Consider the following 18,285-nt stretch of genomic DNA (forward strand, 5'->3'; position numbering starts at 1 on the left):
GGGATTTCCCTAGACTGATCGGTCTCTGGATTGATAACTCCTGCAGGAGCAGAAATCAGACCGGTCTTGGGGGTTATGAGAATGAGGGGTTATGAGAATTATAGTCTCTTTGTCCTCGTAAAACTTCAAGAGAGTCTTCGCTACTAGTGGAATCGGAAGACCCTCGCCCCAAAGTTGGCCGAGGGCATCTGTGGCTGATTTGCCGCACGCCCTGTACAGGGAGCAGAACTGAGGAATCTTCCTGTTCCAAGGTGCTGTGAAAAGATTCACATCCGGGCATCCTCAGAGGTAGAATATCTGATTCACTACCCCCCCTTGGGTTCAGAGAACATGCATGGGGTCTGAAGGCATGACAGCCTACCTGCTATTACATTCTCCTTTCTGGCCAGGTACATAGCCCTGGGGGACAGGGCCCAAGACAATATCTGGACAGCTTCCTGACACGGGAAGCATGATCCCGTACATCCCTGCTCGTTCACATACCACATTATTACTTGGTTGTAAGTTTGAATCCGGACAACTTTGTTGAACAGTCCATCTCTGAAAGCCCATAGCAAGTACCTGATCGCCTGGAGATCCAGGAAACTGATTTGGTAACAACTTTCCTGGATGGACCAGATAACTTGAGTGCTGAGCCCATCTACCTCAGATCCCTAACCAAAGGTGGACGCATCCGTAGTTAGGACAATTTGGGTGGGGGAACTTTGATAAGAGATTCCTTGTTCCAGATTTCAAGTTACCTGCCATCGGGATGAGTTTGGAGGGACAAGGTGACTTGGATGCGGTCCTAGAGCCCTCTAAGTGGCCCGACTCCACTGCGACCTTAAGATCCATTGGGATTTCATATGTATAAGTGTTCCAAGAGTGATGTGAACTGTCACAACCATGTGGCCCAACAACCTCATGTGCCAAGTCAATACCTGCTAGCTCTGCTGAATTATTGCCTCAGTGGCCATCAGGTTGATAAAACCTTTGTCAAGGAAGAAAGGCCTTGGCCCGAACCGTTTCTAGCAGGGCTCCTATGAAGTTCAATTGAGGTGATGGGATAAGAAGGGACTCTGGGTAGTTGATGTTGAATCCTAGTGACTCCAACACCCAAATAGTCAAGTACATGGACCTGACAGCCCCGGCCCAAGAGGCGCTCTTGACCAGCAAATCATCAAGATAAGGGAAAAAATATACTCCATTTTTCGAAACTGGGCTGCCACCACAGCCAGGCACTTTGTAAAGACATGTGGGGCTGACGAGAGCCCAAACAGTAACATGATGCTGAAAGTGCTGTTTTCCCATCACGAACTGGAGATACTTCCAGTGACAGGGAAGACCTCGATATGCGTATACGTGTCCTTCAGATCAAAGGATCATAGCCAGTCCTCTTGTTTAAGAAAGGGGATCAAGGTGCCAGGAAAACCGTCTTGAGCTTCTTTCTTGATAAATCTGTTCAAGGCCCTTAGGTCTGGTATGGGACGGAAGCATACTGTTGAAGTAAAATCTCCACCCTCTTTGCCCTGGTGGAATGGGTTTGACCACTCAGGACACCAAAATGAGGTCGGAGGGCAATTTTGTGGGGCATTCAATAGGTTTAATCAGAACCCTTGATGAATGATAGAAAGAACCCATTGGTCTGAAGTTACACTGGGCCACTGGTTCCCAAACAACCACAGCCTCCCCCATCTGGCAAATCCATCGTGCTGGGTATGGAAACTGGGCTACATGCCTTTTAACCCAGTCAAAACCCCATCCCTGGCACCAGGAGTTGGCTCACTGGAGGAACGCCGAGAGGAAGTGGAACCAGACATCCTCCCTGGGCTCATGACATCCTTCTCCCCCAGTGCAACGGAGTGCCCCGCGAAACCCCGCTGAGACCAGAGCTGTTTCGGCATCGGTGGACACTGAAGGAACTAAATTTCAACAGTCTCTAGCTGGTGAGGCTTCTGGAAGAGATTTGAACCACTCGAAGCATTCAGAGATCCTGAGGACCGTGCCAGCAATGCTGCAGTGGAGCAATCTGAGAAGAATTCTTCAGAAAATATTAGAACTGAGACTTCTGAATTGGTAAGACCAGTATCATTTACCTTGGAATCTATTTGGGAAGCAATTCATGAATTGAACAAAAATATTTCTAAACAAATAAATCCTTTGATCACCTCTTTAGGTCTGTTAGACCACCGATTAAAGTTGGCTGAAAGTGGGATATCCACTAATAAAAATTCCTGTCAATCTTAAATTGGAAATTGGGAAAGTTTCAGAAATCCAGCATGCTATTACTAAAGGAAATAAAGTCTTAACTAATAGACTTGAACAATTGGAAAATCAGATACGCGGGAAAAACCTTCGTATTATAAATTTTCCAAAAGACCGTACAACATCTCCTAAGGACATGTGGAAAAAATACTTATTAGAAGTTCTTAAGATTCCTGAGCAAGCTTTGCCCTTAATATCTAGGGTATATTACATTCCACAGTCTAAAAGAGTTTTTTTCAGACCAAAAGGGGTTTAATATTATATCCCCAGTGGATTAACCGCCGATGGATCTCACTAATCTATTGGAGACAACCCAGAAAGACCTGATTTCCCCCAGCAACACTTTTTGTTACTTTTCTACTGGAATCTGACTGGGACTGGATATTAAAATTATTTTTTCGTCATCGTTTGGATACCTTCCTTAAAGTAAATGTCTATCCTGATTTAGCAAGACAGACACAAAAGAGAAGGAAACCATTTTTGTTACTGAGGCCGAAGGTATTGGAAATAGGTGCACTATTTTTGTTAAAATTTCCCTGTAAAATGTTTAATTAAGTGCCAGAATGCCGTGTGTGTGTGTGTGTGTGATATATATATATATATATTTATTTATTTATTTTTTTTTTACCTTCTCAACTTACTGCATTTTTATCTAACAAGGTCGCATTCCCAATTACTTTATCTTCTTCTCCTACTGCCAAGGACTGATCATAAGGGTTTAGCATTGGTTCCGTTTAGCCAGTCTGATTCTTATTTGTGTTATCTCTTGAGGATGTGATAGGATACCTCCTTTAGTGGACTTAGATATTGAGACAAATTTTTATTATATTCCTATGTTTTTTTTTACTTTTCCTCTGATTATAAAGGAAATTTAGGGGTTTTTTTTCCTGTAAAAATGTTTTTCCTTCTTCTATAACCATTCATGTAATTTTTGTCTCTGTGATTACAACTAAAGTGTTTTTCTTGAATGTAAATGGAAAAATCATAAATTAAAATAAACAAAAACAAAAAAAACATCTCTGGAGTTGTCCAAGGCGCCAGATGGGACTTTGGAGCTTTTTGCTGCTGGGGACGACTGCAAGAGCTCTGGTGTTCCTGACGGGAGTGAGAGGGTGGAGGATAGTGCTTCTTTTGGATAAAAAAAGACAACTTCTACCCCAATCTCGACGACCTCTTAGATGAGGACAACAGGTCCGGAGTACTAGCAAAGAGTTGTTGAAGGGTCTCATGGCAGGTCCCTGATCTGGGACACTGCATTTTTAACCTTATCTCCAAAGAGATTCTCTACAGTGCACAACACGTCAGTGAGTCTTTCCTGTACCTCTGGTCAGAGATCCAAGGCTCGCAGTCATGCCATTCTGTGGGCGCCAATTTCCGCTGCAGAGACCCTCAATGCCATTTCGAAAACACTGTGGGTTGCGTGGAACTCATATTTTCTGCACTACAGGCATTTATGCACCAGCAAAAGGAGCATGTACTACTGCTGCTGAGGCAACTGCTTGGTCACCTCCTGAACCTGCTTCCAGATGTTCCGCAAGTACAGGCTCATGTAGAGCTCATAGGAATCTATGGGAGCAATGCACCTAACCCCCTGAAAAACATTCCTCCCAAGAGCAGCCACTGCTCAGTGATCCTTCCCCAGTGGCATCAAGGAATGGGTCCTAGAATGCTTGGCTCACTCGAGAGCGGACTCGACACACCACAGATTGCGAAGCTGTCACTCATCAAACATAGGAGCCTTCTGGACAAGATAGACCACACACACATTGCTGACTGGAGGCATTGTGAGGGGGTATTCCCACATCCTCAACAGCAGCTCCTTAAGGATCTCCGTGAACTGGACTGTCACGATTTCCTTATGAGGTTCCATGAACAGGAGGATTTCAAGCTTTTGTATCTGGCATTCTTTTCAGTCAGCAACTAAAAAGGGGAAGGCCTCAGCCATCAATCTAACAAAACCTGCGAACGAGAGGTCTTCAGACAAGGACTTCCTTCGCTCCTCTGGAGACTAGATTTCCAAATGGAGACTATCGGAGACATTGTCAGATACTTCTGTTGAGTCATCCCCTCAGGAGTCATAAGTACCGTCATTACCATAGTTATCAAGGATGGGGACCCTGGGCACTTGGCCTTCGTCCAGTGGAGAAGGCACTGATAGAACTGGATGTGGGGGGGGGGGGGGGGGGGCCCACAGGCCTCAGTGTTTCAGTCGGCCTGCACAAAGCTTCCTCCTCAGAAGAAACGACCATGACCACAGATGGAGGAATCGGCAGTACCCCGATAGGCATCAATGCCATCCCGGGAACCAAAACCAATTGGGTCAGTAACAGGCTGATGGAGCACATGTAGAGATTTCTAACAGCAGTTCCAAGAGGGACGGTGCTGGTATCAATGCTCTGCATTGTCTTTTCGACTGCCAGCTGCATTCTCCACTCAAGCTCATCCTCAAACACTGCCGATGACAGAACCAACTGGGACGGAAGAGGCATGACCAGATCCTCTTCGGAACAGAGAAGAGGATCAGTGGCTGGCACTGGGACCAGTCCGTGGCATATGCCCAGCATTAATGGAAGACTGGATCTCCTCGCCATTGGGTCACTTTGGGGACTTCATAATGTGAGCTGGTACAGCCCATACCCAGCACATCGATGGAGACCAATGTCGATGCTTCTTCGGCTTCCCTTGATGCATGACACCATCCATCCCCAGTGCAGAGACCAATGACGAGGAACCAGACGACCTTGGCCTGAAGAAGTTTGACAATGATCATCTCCAGCACCCTTATCAACTGACGGCATCGATGGCTCGGTGTCCCTCAATACCAATACCTCCAATGCTGATGCCAATGGCCTGGTCTTCTCCGACTCGAAGAGGTACTCCATCTTATCGAGTCAGATCAGATGTCCCTTCAGGGTCAGCTGGGCGCATCTGCTGCAACATGACATCAGGTGATGCCCTCAGGCAGAGGACACATCTATCATGGAGGTGGACATAATGGGACAAAATAAAAGGGACGTGATGTTGAAATCAATGGTAACGGGTGTCGATGGCCAGAGGACACCAACCGCATCGCCACACTGGAGGGTTCGAGACAAAACAAAACTTACCAGAAATCGACGAAAACCCTATCTAGGTTGCAAGAGGGGGAACCGAAGGGGACCTGGCACAGACTACAAGAGGCAGAGAAAGTAGAGTTGCTTACTTGTAACAGGTGATCTTCTAGGACAGCAGGATGTTAATCTGCACAGATGGAGCCCAGCATAGAAAACTTTTGTCAAAGTTTCTAGAAACTTTGACTGGCACACTGAGCATGCATCTATACGTGCATCAACGCAGGGTCCCCTCTTCAGCCTTGAATCTTAGCAAAAAAAAAAAGACAAGCGAAAAATAAAATAAACCAACGGAGAATCCAACTCTGGGGGTGGCGGGTGGGTTTCCTGAGGACTAACATCCTGCTGTCCAAGAACAACACCTTTTACGGGTAAGAATATCTGCTTTCTCCTAGGACAAGCAGAATGGTAGTCCTCACAGATGGGTGAATACCAAGCTGCATGCTGCCCCCGGCAATAACATGACCAATAGCACTAAATACATGCCAACAGGCACAACAGAAGGGCTGTGGGTTGCAATGGGAAGCGGCAAGAACCAGATACAGGGCCCTAGGTAGGGAGAGTTGGGTTCTTATGCCTGGAACAGATTATGAAGGACAGAGTGGCCGAAGGTTCAGTCATGTCGACTATCCTTGTCCAAACTATAATGGGCGGGAAACGTGTAGGGAGCTCCATGTCACAGCACTGCAGATCTCAGCGATGAGGACCACACAAAAGTGCACTACCGATGCTGCCACGGCCCTGAGTGCACTTTGACGTGTCCCCCAAGCGGAAGGCCTGCCTGCTCATAGCAGAAGGTATTGCCTTATCCCAATCATGAGATTCCGAGAACCACATCACCATGACAGCAACAACGTCCAAGTCCGCCTCTACCATTAGGGCTTGCAGATCTGGGATTTTATTGCCCAAACTACGAGCATTCGTGCTCATAGCTTTCCAGCTTTTCTCGTTCAGGTTACTGCTTTTCTTGGATTCCTTTTGTGACTTATTTAGTTGAGTTTTGTTATCCACTTCACCCTTTTCCATTGCATTTGTATTTGGGGGTGACATTCTAAGAAATTAGAATGTCACCCGGCATCTAGGCCTCCGCCCTAGATGCCGGGGGTAGATGCCACCCCCAGCATCTAGTTTAAATGCCTTATGACATAGGATTTGAATTTATCTCTTAGGATCTTTTTTCCTGCCACAGACAGATGTAAGCCTTCTTTGGGTTTGAAGGCCTTCCACATGGGCTCCCCAACCTAGGTTGGAGGTGTCCGTGGTTGAGGTCACCTGAGGAGCCGGTTGCTTGAAGGGAAGACTTGTTTGTAGGTTGGCTTTGTGTCCCCACCAAGCAAGGGACAGACGAAGCCGGTTGGTTATGTGGACAAGGGACAAAAGTGGCTAAGTGCCACTGAGCTTTTAGGGTCCACTGAGTCGGTCTCATGGCTAGTCGTGCAATTGGAGTGACGTGGACTGTTGGTGCCATGTGGCCTAGTAATGTGAGCAATTGGCGAGCCGAGGCTGTTTGTCGACTGCGGATAAAGCTGGCAAGGTTGGACAGCATGATTGTGTGGTCGATGGGTAAGAACCCTTTGGCCACTTTGGTGTCTAGGTCTGCTTCTATAAAGGAGAGATGGTATCAAGTGGGATTTCGGATAGTTTATCAGAAACCCCAATGACTGCAGAAGGCAGACAGTGAGATTGAGTGAGTGGAGATATCCTTGTCTGCACTGGCTTTTTATGAGCCAGTCATCAAGACATGGATGCCCTTGCGGCATAAGTGTGCAGCCATGACTGCCAGATACTTCGTAAACACTCGGGGCGCCGAGGCTAGGCCGAATGGCAGTACCCTGTATTGGTAGTGCCCTTGACCCACTACAAATCGCAGGTATTTGCGATGAGGGGGGGGAAGATGGCTATATGGGCATAAGCGTCCTGAAGGTCCAGAGAGCAGAGCCAATCTCCCTGTTATAGTAGGGGGAGCATGGTGTCAAGGGACACCATTCTGAGTTGTTCTTTGTGAAGAAAGCTGTTTAAGGAACGGAGTTCCAAAATAGGGCGGAGGCCTCCGGTCTTTTTTGGGATTAGGAAATAGCGGGAGTAGAACCCTCGCCCTTGCTGAGTCGAGGGAACTCGTTCTACGGCCCTGGCATACAGAAGGGGTGAGAGTTCTGACTTGAGAAGGGTTATGTGATCGTCCCAGCTCCATGCTGGACTGGGAGGGGAGTACGGGGGTTACCGCTGAAAAATTAGACGGTAACTGTGGGTTATGATGGACGGTACCCATTGGTCCATTGTAATCGGTTGCCACTTGGTTACGAAGTGGCAGAGACAGCCTCCCACTGGTAAATTGAGTTGTGGGCTCAGCGGAAGGCGGCTGCTGCTCTCTGGAAAGGAGTCAAAATCCAGTCTCAGGACCAGCTTGTGGAGCTGGTTGTGCTCTAGGAGTTCTTGTTTGTCATGCATGTCCTCTCTGAGGGGCCCAAGCAGGTCATGCCCGGGACACGGGAGGTTAATACCTACTTGGTCTAAAAAATTGTTTCTTGTTGTCCCTATGTATGGCCCTGCGGGCTACGAAAGGTACCTCTGAAGTGAGTGGACAGCTGACGCAGGGTTTCATGGTGGTCCTTTAACTGGGCCACTGTGTCTTGAATTTGGTCTTCAAACAGGTTTTCTCCTGTGCATGATAGATCAGAAAGCTTGTCCTGCACTTCCGGGCGTAGGTCTAAGGCCTTATGCCAGGCCCAGAGTCTAGCACTGATACCCGATGTCAAGACTCTGGAAACTGTTTCAAAAGAGTCGTAAGCAGCTCTCACCTCATGTTTACCTGCTTCCAAACCCTTTTATACGATGGAAGTTAAGTTTTCTTGATGTTGTGAATTCCTTGACTTGTTTCCAGAGATTTCTGTTATATTGGGTCATGTATAATTGGTGTGCAGCTATTCGTGCTATTAACATGGGCCCTTGAAAGACTCTGTGCCCCAATGCATCCAGTGCCTTCTGTTCCTTACCAGGAGCAGAGGAGTATGGACAGGATCTCTTAGCCTTCTTTTGGGCAGATTCCACTACTACAGAATGATGGGGCAATCTGAAATCCTGGGGCTTGCAAGAACAGGTATGTAGCATCCGTCTTTCAATTGACTGAAGGCATGGAACCTGGATGGTCCCACAGGCGGTGCAAAAGATCAAGAAGAACTTCATGCACTGGCATTGCCATTACCTCTTTTAGAGCGTCTACGAATTGTAAGACCTCCAGCATCTTGTGGCGTGCATCTTCCTCTGTCACAAATGGAACTGGGGTAGTTTCAGACATCTCCTTGACAAAGCTAGCAAAGGAGAGGTCTTCAGGAGGAGATAGACACCTTTCTTCCAGGGGTGAAGGCTCTGAGAGCAACTCATCAGAAGCTTGTGAGTCCGAGGATGCCTCCTCCCAAAGATCATAGGGCGTTTCTTCCTCACCTACCGGTATTTCTGAGGGAGGAAGGATGCCAAAAGCCTAGAGGGCGAGAAAGCATCGACGGATTTCGAGGTGGCATTGAGGGCACAGAGGCAGATGAGGTGCACTTAGGCATAGACAGTCCCGCTGGCCCTGGAACGGGCTCCGGCATCAGTGGATCTCATGCCGGGATCGGGCCGAAGTCCCTTCTTCGTCCTCCAAGGAACCTGGTATGGGAATCGGGACCTGTGGAGGCCTCAATAGTCAACTCGATGCCAGCGTGTCCGATGGCACGGGCTGAGTTGGCAGGGCACCGATGAGGGTGTCCAGGCGCTCGAGGAGCGGTGCGAATATCAAGGGGGCTGGTGCCGGTGGCGACTGGAAGCCTCGGAGAGCATTGAGCACTGCCTCTTGCACCAGTCTGTCCAATTCCTCCCTGAAGGCTGGCATGGATAGCACTAAATATGTGCCAACAGGCACAACAGAAGGGCTGTGGGTTGCAATATGTTCAGTCTGTCAAATGCATCTTGTTAGACGTGGCTTAGAAGTGTCAGTCTGCACACTGTGCTGCCTCTGCCAGTGTTTTTCTTCGTTTTCTCATAGAACTGAACAAGGGTAGTCGGCAGGTCACAACTTTTACAGTCATTTTAATATTTGATATATGCTACTGTGCTAGAGACACATTCACATTTATTAATTTTTTTTTAATTCCTTTTAGTATGCGGCACCATTAGTGAATGGAACCGATAGATGTTTAAGCACAACTTACTTCATTTAAGGTGTGTCATACATATTTCAAGAGTATTAGTATTTTCCTATTGTCACATTTTTTTGTGTCAATATATTAAATTGAGTGGTATGATTTTTACAGATATGTCTGTACTGCGGATGGCTTTCTGAATCGCATTGCGATTTTTTTTAGTGTGTTCACATTTAAGGTATTTAATTTATTTTTTCATTAATTGGTAAATAATATATATAGGTCTCTCAAGATTTCAGATTGATGTTGTTCACATGCTCTTTAATTTATTTTCAGTCTATATGTTCCGTTTATATATATATGTTTTTATAATGTTTTATTGATCAAATTTTATGTGAGGTTCTTAATATAGTATGTTTTTCATTTAATTTAATTTTTTTTAAATTATTTGGTTTGGTGTTTTAATTATTTTATTGATTTTGTATTTTAATTATTTTATGATTTTTTTTATGTATTTATGATTTACTGAATGTATATATATGTTCATTTATAGCCCCTGAGGCAGCCACTGGAATGTAGCGAAACTCGGCCTGAGTAGGGCATTTTTAAACAAGTACTACACGTCTCCACCAATAAAAGATATGGAAAAGACTTTCTTGGGCATCTACTTCTTTGTTTCCTCATGGATAGCACTGTGCCTGGGGTAGAAGGCAAGCTGGGCGTTACTGGAGGCTCCACAGTGATCTGTGCAGGCTCAGTACCCAGCACAGATATCGGTGGGGAACGCCCCGGGGTCTCGAGTCCAGAGGAGGATGGAGGCTCCTCTTCTCAGGCGGCTTGATGGAAGTTGATGCCGCTGCGGTATCGGTGTCTGTGACAATGTTTCCCTTGGTGCTCGGTCCAGTCCTTCTCCAGCACAGAGGACGATTACGCTGATGCCTTCGAGGGTGTCTGTGACGGATGGTCACCCGCTCCACAATGATCCTGGCGGGGCATCTCCAAGGTCGATAGACCCTCTCCGGTCGATGCCACTTGAACTGGAGTTGATGGAGTGGAACGTTTGACGCAAACAAATGCTCCATCTTGTCCAGTCGAGCATGCTGGCCTTTGGGGATCATTTGTGCTCAACTGGGGCAGACACAGACATCGTGCGAGGGACCTAAGCACAAAACGCAAACATTCGGGCCGATGCAGTAAGGACGTGTAAGAAAGAGTGTGACAGTGCCGGGTGCCCGCTCATTTGCCACGCGCACAATTTGGTTCACATACCGCTCGATTCAGTATTCAAATGAGACGCAAATGCAAGCGGCGTCCAAAGTGCGCCCATGAAGCGGTAGGCGTGCGCAATTCATTTTACCGTATAGAGTGGTATACAGCACCTATACAGTATCCCGGGTGCGCCAGTACCTGTCATTTCAAAATGTCATTTGAAATGACATTCCACCAGGTAAGTGGATGGTTCTTTTCTTGCGACTTGGACGCCGTTCTTGGACCTTCCTGCAGCCTTGAGCGCCTGGCCGGACGTCCGTTCATGGACCTTGAGCGCCCGGCCGGACGTCCAAAGTCGCCGGCTTGGACGTCCAGCCAGGCGCTCAAGGCAGCGGGCAGGTCCACGAACGTAAAGGCATCCATGCCTGGAGCCTCAGAGACGCCCAGAGATGGATGGATGGTACAGATGAACCGAAACATATCACATACCTCCTCCGGTCTTGCTGCTTGGTCCTCTGGTCGGATGGGTTCTCCTTGCTGCTAGGCTCCCCTGTGCGCCTCTCCAATCTGTCAAGCGTTTCTCAGTCAAGCATTTCTCATTCTGCTTCTCAACCGAATGAAAAATAGCGCCAGAGCAATAATATACATGTTGTCCATGGCGCTGTCCGGTACGAAGCTGACCGAACGCCACACTAACGCCAGGGTCAGGGTAGGGGTAAATTTGCAGGTTAAAGATGCGGCAAAATAGCTGGTTAAAAAGGCGATAATCTGGGCGCACGTTACTGTCTCAGAGGGAATAGCTAAATCAATCATTAACATATCATATACATGCGGCGGGCGGAGACGGATACGCGTCCATTTCAGTAAGCGGTAAGGACGCATAAAACTGGATACTGAATCGCGGGTTAGCCATACGTGTCCAAAATGGGTTAAAAACAGGGTAACCGCGGCTGCGCTTTACTGTATTGGCCCGATTGTGCGGGTCCGTTATGGACATGGTCCTCAGACACTCTGGGCATTTTCTAAACCCAGTCGCCATGCCAAAATAAAAATGGCAGGCGCACATCGGTGACCATCGGGCAGAGAGAGATAAGCCGCCGGGAACAGAACTTAAACTGTGGGAAAAACACTGAGCGTCGAAGGGATCGGAGCACAATGGGAGACCCCGGTGAGGGTAATTTTAAGAAGGTAAACTTCAAATATTTCCGTGAGGAAAGTTGCGAGGAATTTCTCAGAGCTCCTAACCGTGAGGCAACTTGCTGCGTGGAAAAAATAGAGACTGAAGGGGGACCCTGTGTGGCCACAGGATTAGAGGCATGCTGGGCATGCTCAGTGTGCCAGTCAAAGTTCTAGAAACTTTGACAAAAGTGTTCAGTGACAGAGCTCCATCTGATGATGTCACCCGTATGTGAGGACTACTATCTTGCTTGTCTTGGGAGAATACCACATGACTGATTTACATTGTTGGTCTAAATTTTTATTTTCTGGATATAGTCAGAAGTTGTTTTTTTTTAGTAGCCAAGAAAAAAAATCTTATATCCACTACATGCCCCCATCTTCATCTGGCAAAAGCAAAGGTTAGGAACTTGGTTGCATTGCAGGGGATAAGCTAAGCACTTACGTCTGATTTGCTGTTGCTCCTTCCTTTCCTGCCACCCCCCCACCCACCCATGTGCTTCCCATTTAGGAAGGAAGAAAATGGCAATCCAAAGATGAATATCTGTGCACATGACAGGCAAGCATTCAGAGTATTTGTCTTGTTGCTACCTGCTGCGAGTTGGGGCGGTAAGCTATTACCACATCAGTTTTGGCTCTTCTTGCCTGCTTCTGAAGAGATGCACTCTGCCAGCAGATACTGTGCTTCCACCTCACACTGGGTCAGATATATGCCACTACAGATAACTGGACTACCCCACATCTAGCTCAGAGTGCCAATACCCATATTTCAAGCACCTGGGTGACAACTTTCCAGCCCACTGGTATAAGCAATTATTTACTAGACTGGGCGGGGAGGGGGGGGGGGGGGGGGGGGAAGTATTTTGAAATTAGCCCTTAGCAATAATTACTGCCAATTGTTAATTTCACTGAAATCACAAAATAAATGGGGCAAAAATATTACCAACCAGAAACTTCAGAACTTGAAGACTGCTGTCTCTTCTTTCTATGAGGCGTTTCCACTTCTGTCACCTGCTGAACATGAAGCACCTGTGAATTTATACAGTATTATGTAAGAGCAACAAAGGAAAAATTACTACTTACCTGATAATTTCCTTTCCTTTAGTGAAGGATAGATCAATCCCAATCAGTGGGTTATGCATCTCTGCTAGCAGATGGAGACGGAGCAAAAGCTGATGTCACAGCCATACAGTCCCACCCCATAAGCCCACCAGTATTCCCTGGAAAAGCCAAACTGTGGACAGTCTGATTATACTTGAACATTATCCACAGACAAACATTCATTTTCTCAATCAACAGGAACACTAAACAGATTCACATGATTGGGATACTACCATCCCAGGATATAACTTATTAAGAAAGGACGGAGATGACAGAAAAGGGGGTGGCTCTTTATGTCAAAAACAATATCCAAGCATCCGAGCTGCAGAGAAAATGGGGCAAAGAAGAAGCTTTATGGATAGTCCTTAAAAAAGATAATGGGGCATCCGTTTTTATTGGCGTGGTTTACAGACCTCCAAATCAAATAGAAGTACTAGACAGAGATCTGATTGAAGATATCCAAAAGATGAGTAAGAAGGGCGAATTGGTGATTGTTGAAGATTTTAATCTACCAGAAGTAAACTGGAGAATCCCTTCTGCGGAATCTAACAGTAGTAGAGAGATAGTGCATGCCCTGCAAGTGGCTCTGTTCAAATAAATGGTAATGGAGCCTATGAGGGAAGGAGCTACACTCGATTTAGTGCTCACCAATGGAGATAATGTCTCTAATGTCCGGGTGGGTGCGCACCTCAGCACCAGTGATCAAACGGTATGGTTTCATATCACTAATACATTACGGAGAAGTCACACAGAGACCGGGATTTTGTGTTTCAAAAACACAGACTTTGTTGAAATGGGGAAGTACCTGGAGGAAGAACTAGAAGGATTTATTTAGAAACTTTTATATACCGGTATTAGTGGGGACATCATACCGGTTCACATATTAACAAAAGGTTTAGAAGTACATTTCAACAAGGTGGGCGAACTGGGCAGGGGGTTAACCTAGGGCAGTAGGGAAACTTTTATATACCGGTATTAGTGGGGACATCATACCGGTTCACATATTAACAAAAGGTTTAGAAGTACATTTCAACAAGGTGGGCGAACTGGGCAGGGGGTTAACCTAGGGCAGTAGGGAAAGAAAACAAGAGATGTGGAACAACAGTGGGCCAAACTAAAAGGAGCAATAACTGAAGCGACTAACATACATGTAAGAAAAGTAAAGAAAAGCAAGAAAAGAATGAAACTTATCTGGTTCACAAAGGAGGTGGCTGATAAAATAAAAGATAAAAGAACAGCATTTAAGAAATATAAAAGATCCCAAAGGGAGGAGCACAAGGAAGAATTATCTGATAAAACTGAGGGAGACGAAGAAAGTAATCATGAAAGCAAAAAGTCAAGCGGAAGAAAGGATTGCCAAAGAGGTAAAGTGAGGTGACAAAACTTTTTTCAGATACATTAGTGAAAGGAGAAAAGTCCAAAGTGGTATAGTGAAATTGAAAGGTGAAAAGGATCAATGGTGGAGACAGATAAAAAAAATGGCAGAAAATATTAAATACTTCAGTTCAGTGTTCACTAAAGAAGACCCCGGAGAAGGACCGTCACTAGTTAAACAAGAAACTGGAGGGGAGTGGAATGGATGAAACTCCGTTTACAGAAGAGAATGTTTGGGAAGAGCTAGGAAAACGGAAAGTTGACTAAGCCATGGGGCCTGATGAGGTTCATCCCAGAATACTGAGGGAGCTCAGAGATGTGCTGGCGGCTCCACTGCGTAACTTGTTCAATAGATCCCTGGAAATGGGAGTGGTGCCGAGTGATTGGAGAAGAGCAATTGTGGTCCCTCTTCACAAGAGTGGGAGCAGAGAGGAGGCTGGTAACTACAGGCCGGTTAGCCTCACCTCGGTGGTGGGAAAAGTATTAAGAGTCGCTGCTGAAGGAAAGAATAGTGAAATATCTACAAGCAGTAGACTTGCTGGACCAGAGGCAGCATGGTTTCACCAAGGGAAGGTCCAGTCAGACTAATCTGATAGACTTTTTTGATTGGGTGACTAAGGAATTGGATCAAGGAAGAGCACTTTATGTCATCTACTTGGATTTTAGCAAAGCTTTTGATATGGTCCCACACAGGAGGCTTGTGAATAAAACGAAAAGCTTGGGAGTGAGTGCCAAGGTGGCATAGATAGCAAACTGGTTGAAGTACAGAAGACAATGTGTGATGGTAAATGGAACTTACTCGGAAGAGAGAGCGGTGTTAAGCGGAGTGCCACAAGGATCGGTGTTGGGACCGGTCCTGTTCAATATCTTCGTGAGCGACATCGCGGACGAGGTAGAAGGTAAGGTTTGTCTATTTGCAGATGATACTAAGATCTGCAACAGAGTGGACACGCCGGAAGGAGTGGAGAGACTGAGACGGGATTTTAAGGAAGCTGGAAGACTGGTCAAAGATATTGCAGCTGAGATTCAATGCCAAGAAGTGCAGTCATGCATATGGGGTGTGGATATCGGAAAGAAATGTATTCGATGAGCGGTGAAGAGCTGATGTGCACGGAGCAGGAGAGAGACCTTGGGGTGATAGTGTCTAACAATCTGAAGTCGGCGAAACAATGCGACAAGGCAATAGCTAAAGCCAGAAGAATGCTAGGCTGCATAGAGAGAGGAATAATGAGTGAGAAAAGGGAAGTGATTATCCCCTTGTACAGGTCCCTTGGTGAGGCCTCACGTGGAGTACTGTGTTCAGTTCTGGAGACCGTATCTCAGAAGGGACAGAGACAGGATGGAGGCAGTCCAGAGAAGGGTGACCAAAAAGGTGGAGGGTCTTCATCGAATGACTTATGAAGAGTGATTGAAGAATCTAAATATGTATACCCTGGAGGAAAGGAGGAACATGGGTGATATGATACAGTCTTTCAGATACTTGAAAGGTTTTAATGATTAAAAGTCAACGACAAACATTTTCCATTGGAAAAAAATCAGCAGAATCAGAGTTCATGATTTAAAACTCCAGGGAGGAAGACTCAGAACCAATATCAGGAAGTATTTCTTCACGGAGAGGGTTGTGGATGCCTGGAATGCCGTTCCAGAAGAAGTGGTGAGGACCAAAACTGTGAAGGATTTCAAAAGGGTGTGGGATAAACTCTGTGGATCCATAAAGTCTTGAGGATGTGAATGAAATGAAGAGAAGAGGCATGGGGGTGGCTTACGGGCATGACTGCTACTACCCTTATACAATAAACATACACACGGTTAATTCAACTCCCAACATTGCCTATTGCCATTGAAACATAGAGCAATGTGGGAAAAAGGATCTGCATTCACAAATAAGCAACAGGCTTGCTTGTTATGGCGGTTACTACACCAAACAACAATTAGCCTGATACTTCACTTTCAATGCATATCCAAGCAGCTCTCTGCTTCAATGGCGGTAGGGGTGTGGGGGGGATTAAGAAAAGAGGATTTATATTCAAACAACCAACAAGGGCTAAACTGCACAGGCTGGGCAAACAAATAAGCATGGGAGTAGCTTGCTTATTGCGGCGGTTACTACCCCTAACCAATTAGGCTTGATACTCACATTGATACAGCTCCAGCACTGCTCTCAACATCAATTGCAGGGGTGGAAGGAAATTAGAACCAAAAAGTTAAAAATAAGGGCCCTGATCTCAGCGGTCAGAGTAACAGATAAGTATGAGAAAAATAAGTATGAAAGCATGCTGGGCAGACTGGATGGGCCATTTGGTTTTCTTCTGCCATCATTTCAATGTTTCTATGTGAAACTCAACCAAAGAAAGGAACATATCTAGCAAACTAAGGGCTAGAGAAGTCACTTGCCAATTGACAACGAAGAGCAGGAATCATATTCTGCATAGCTCACCCTAAGAAAGGCTAACCACAAATTCAAACACCGGCAGCCAAGAGCAGAACTGGGATTGACCTACCCTTCACTAATGGAAAGGAAATCAACAGGTAAGTAGCAATTTAAGAACATAAGAAAATGCCATACTGGTTCAGACCAAGGGTCCATCAAGCCCAGCATCCTGTTTCCAACAGTGGCCAATCCAGGCCATAAGAACCTGGCAAGTACCCAAAAACTAAGTCTATTCCATGTTACCATTGCTAATGGCAGTGGCTATCCTTTAAGTGAACTTAATAGCAGGTAATGGACTTCTCCTCCAAGAACTTATCCAATCCTTTTTTAAACACCACGATACTAACTGCACTAACCACATCCTCTGGCAACAAATTCCAGAGTTTAATTGTGCGTTGAGTAAAAAAGAACTTTCTCCGATTAGTTTTAAATGTGCCCCATGCTAACTTCATGGAGTGCCCCCTAGTCTTTCTACTATCCGAAAGAGTAAATAGACCTCTCATGAATTTAAACACCTCTATCATATCCCCCCTCAGTCACCTCTTCTCCAAGCTGAAAAGTCCTAACCTCTTTAGTCTTTCCTCATAGGGGAGCTGTTCCATTCCCCTTATCATTTTGGTAGCCCTTCTCTGTACCTTCTCCATCGCAATTATATCTTTTTTGAGATGCGGCGACCAGAACTGTACACAGTATTTAAGGTGCGGTCTCACCATGGAGCGATACAGAGGCATTATGACATTTTCCGTTTTATTCACCATTACCTTTCTAATAATTCCCCAAATTCTGTTTGCTTTTTTGACTGCCGCAGCACACTGAACCGACGATTTCAATGTGTTATCCACTATGACACCTAGATCTCTTTCTTGAGTTGTAGCACCTAATACGGAACCCAGCATTGTGTAATTATAGCATGGGTTATTTTTCCCTATATGCATCACCTTGCACTTATCCACATTAAATTTCATCTGTCATTTGGATGCCCAATTTTCCAGTCTCACAAGGTCTTCCTGCAATTTATCACAATCCGCTTGTGATTTAACTACGCTGAACAATTTTGTGTCATCTGCAAATTTGATTATCTCACTCGTCGTATTACTTTCCAGATCATTTATAAATATATTGAAAATTAAGGGTCCCAATACAGATCCCTGAGGCACTCCACTGTCCACTCCCTTCCACTGAGAAAATTGTCCATTTAATCCTACTCTCTGTTTCCTGTCTTTTAGCCAGTTTGCAATCCACGGAAGGACATCGCCACCTATCCCATGACTTTTTACTTTTCCTAGAAGCCTCTCATGAGGAACTTTGTCAAACGCCTTCTGAAAATCCAAGTATACTATATCTACCGGTTCACCTTTATCCACATGTTTATTAACTCCTTCAAAAAAGTGAAGCAGATTTGTGAGGCAAGACTTGCCCTGGGTAAAGCCATGCTGAGTTTGTTCCATTAAACCATGTCTTTCTATATGTTCTGTGATTTTGATGTTTAGAACACTTTCCACTATTTTTCCTGGCACTGAAG

General features: G+C 45.7%; 1 protein-coding gene across 4 annotated transcripts in view; it reads right to left on the reverse strand.

The window, feature by feature from the left end:
• The window catches only part of MKI67 (marker of proliferation Ki-67), a 433,449-nt gene that overhangs the window by 306,560 nt on the left and 108,604 nt on the right, over positions 1 to 18,285 (reverse strand). For 2 of the 4 annotated variants that reach the window (XM_029610011.1, XM_029610008.1), the window contains exon 6: positions 12,805 to 12,886. In XM_029610011.1, coding sequence (XP_029465871.1) covers positions 12,805 to 12,886 — 82 coding nt within the window. The remainder of the gene's footprint in view (positions 1 to 12,804; positions 12,887 to 18,285) is intronic. The other 2 variants (XM_029610010.1, XM_029610009.1) reach the window with 2 other exon arrangements.

The sequence above is a fragment of the Rhinatrema bivittatum genome, chromosome 7 (genome assembly GCF_901001135.1).
Source record: "Rhinatrema bivittatum chromosome 7, aRhiBiv1.1, whole genome shotgun sequence".
Lineage (NCBI taxonomy): Eukaryota > Metazoa > Chordata > Amphibia > Gymnophiona > Rhinatrematidae > Rhinatrema > Rhinatrema bivittatum.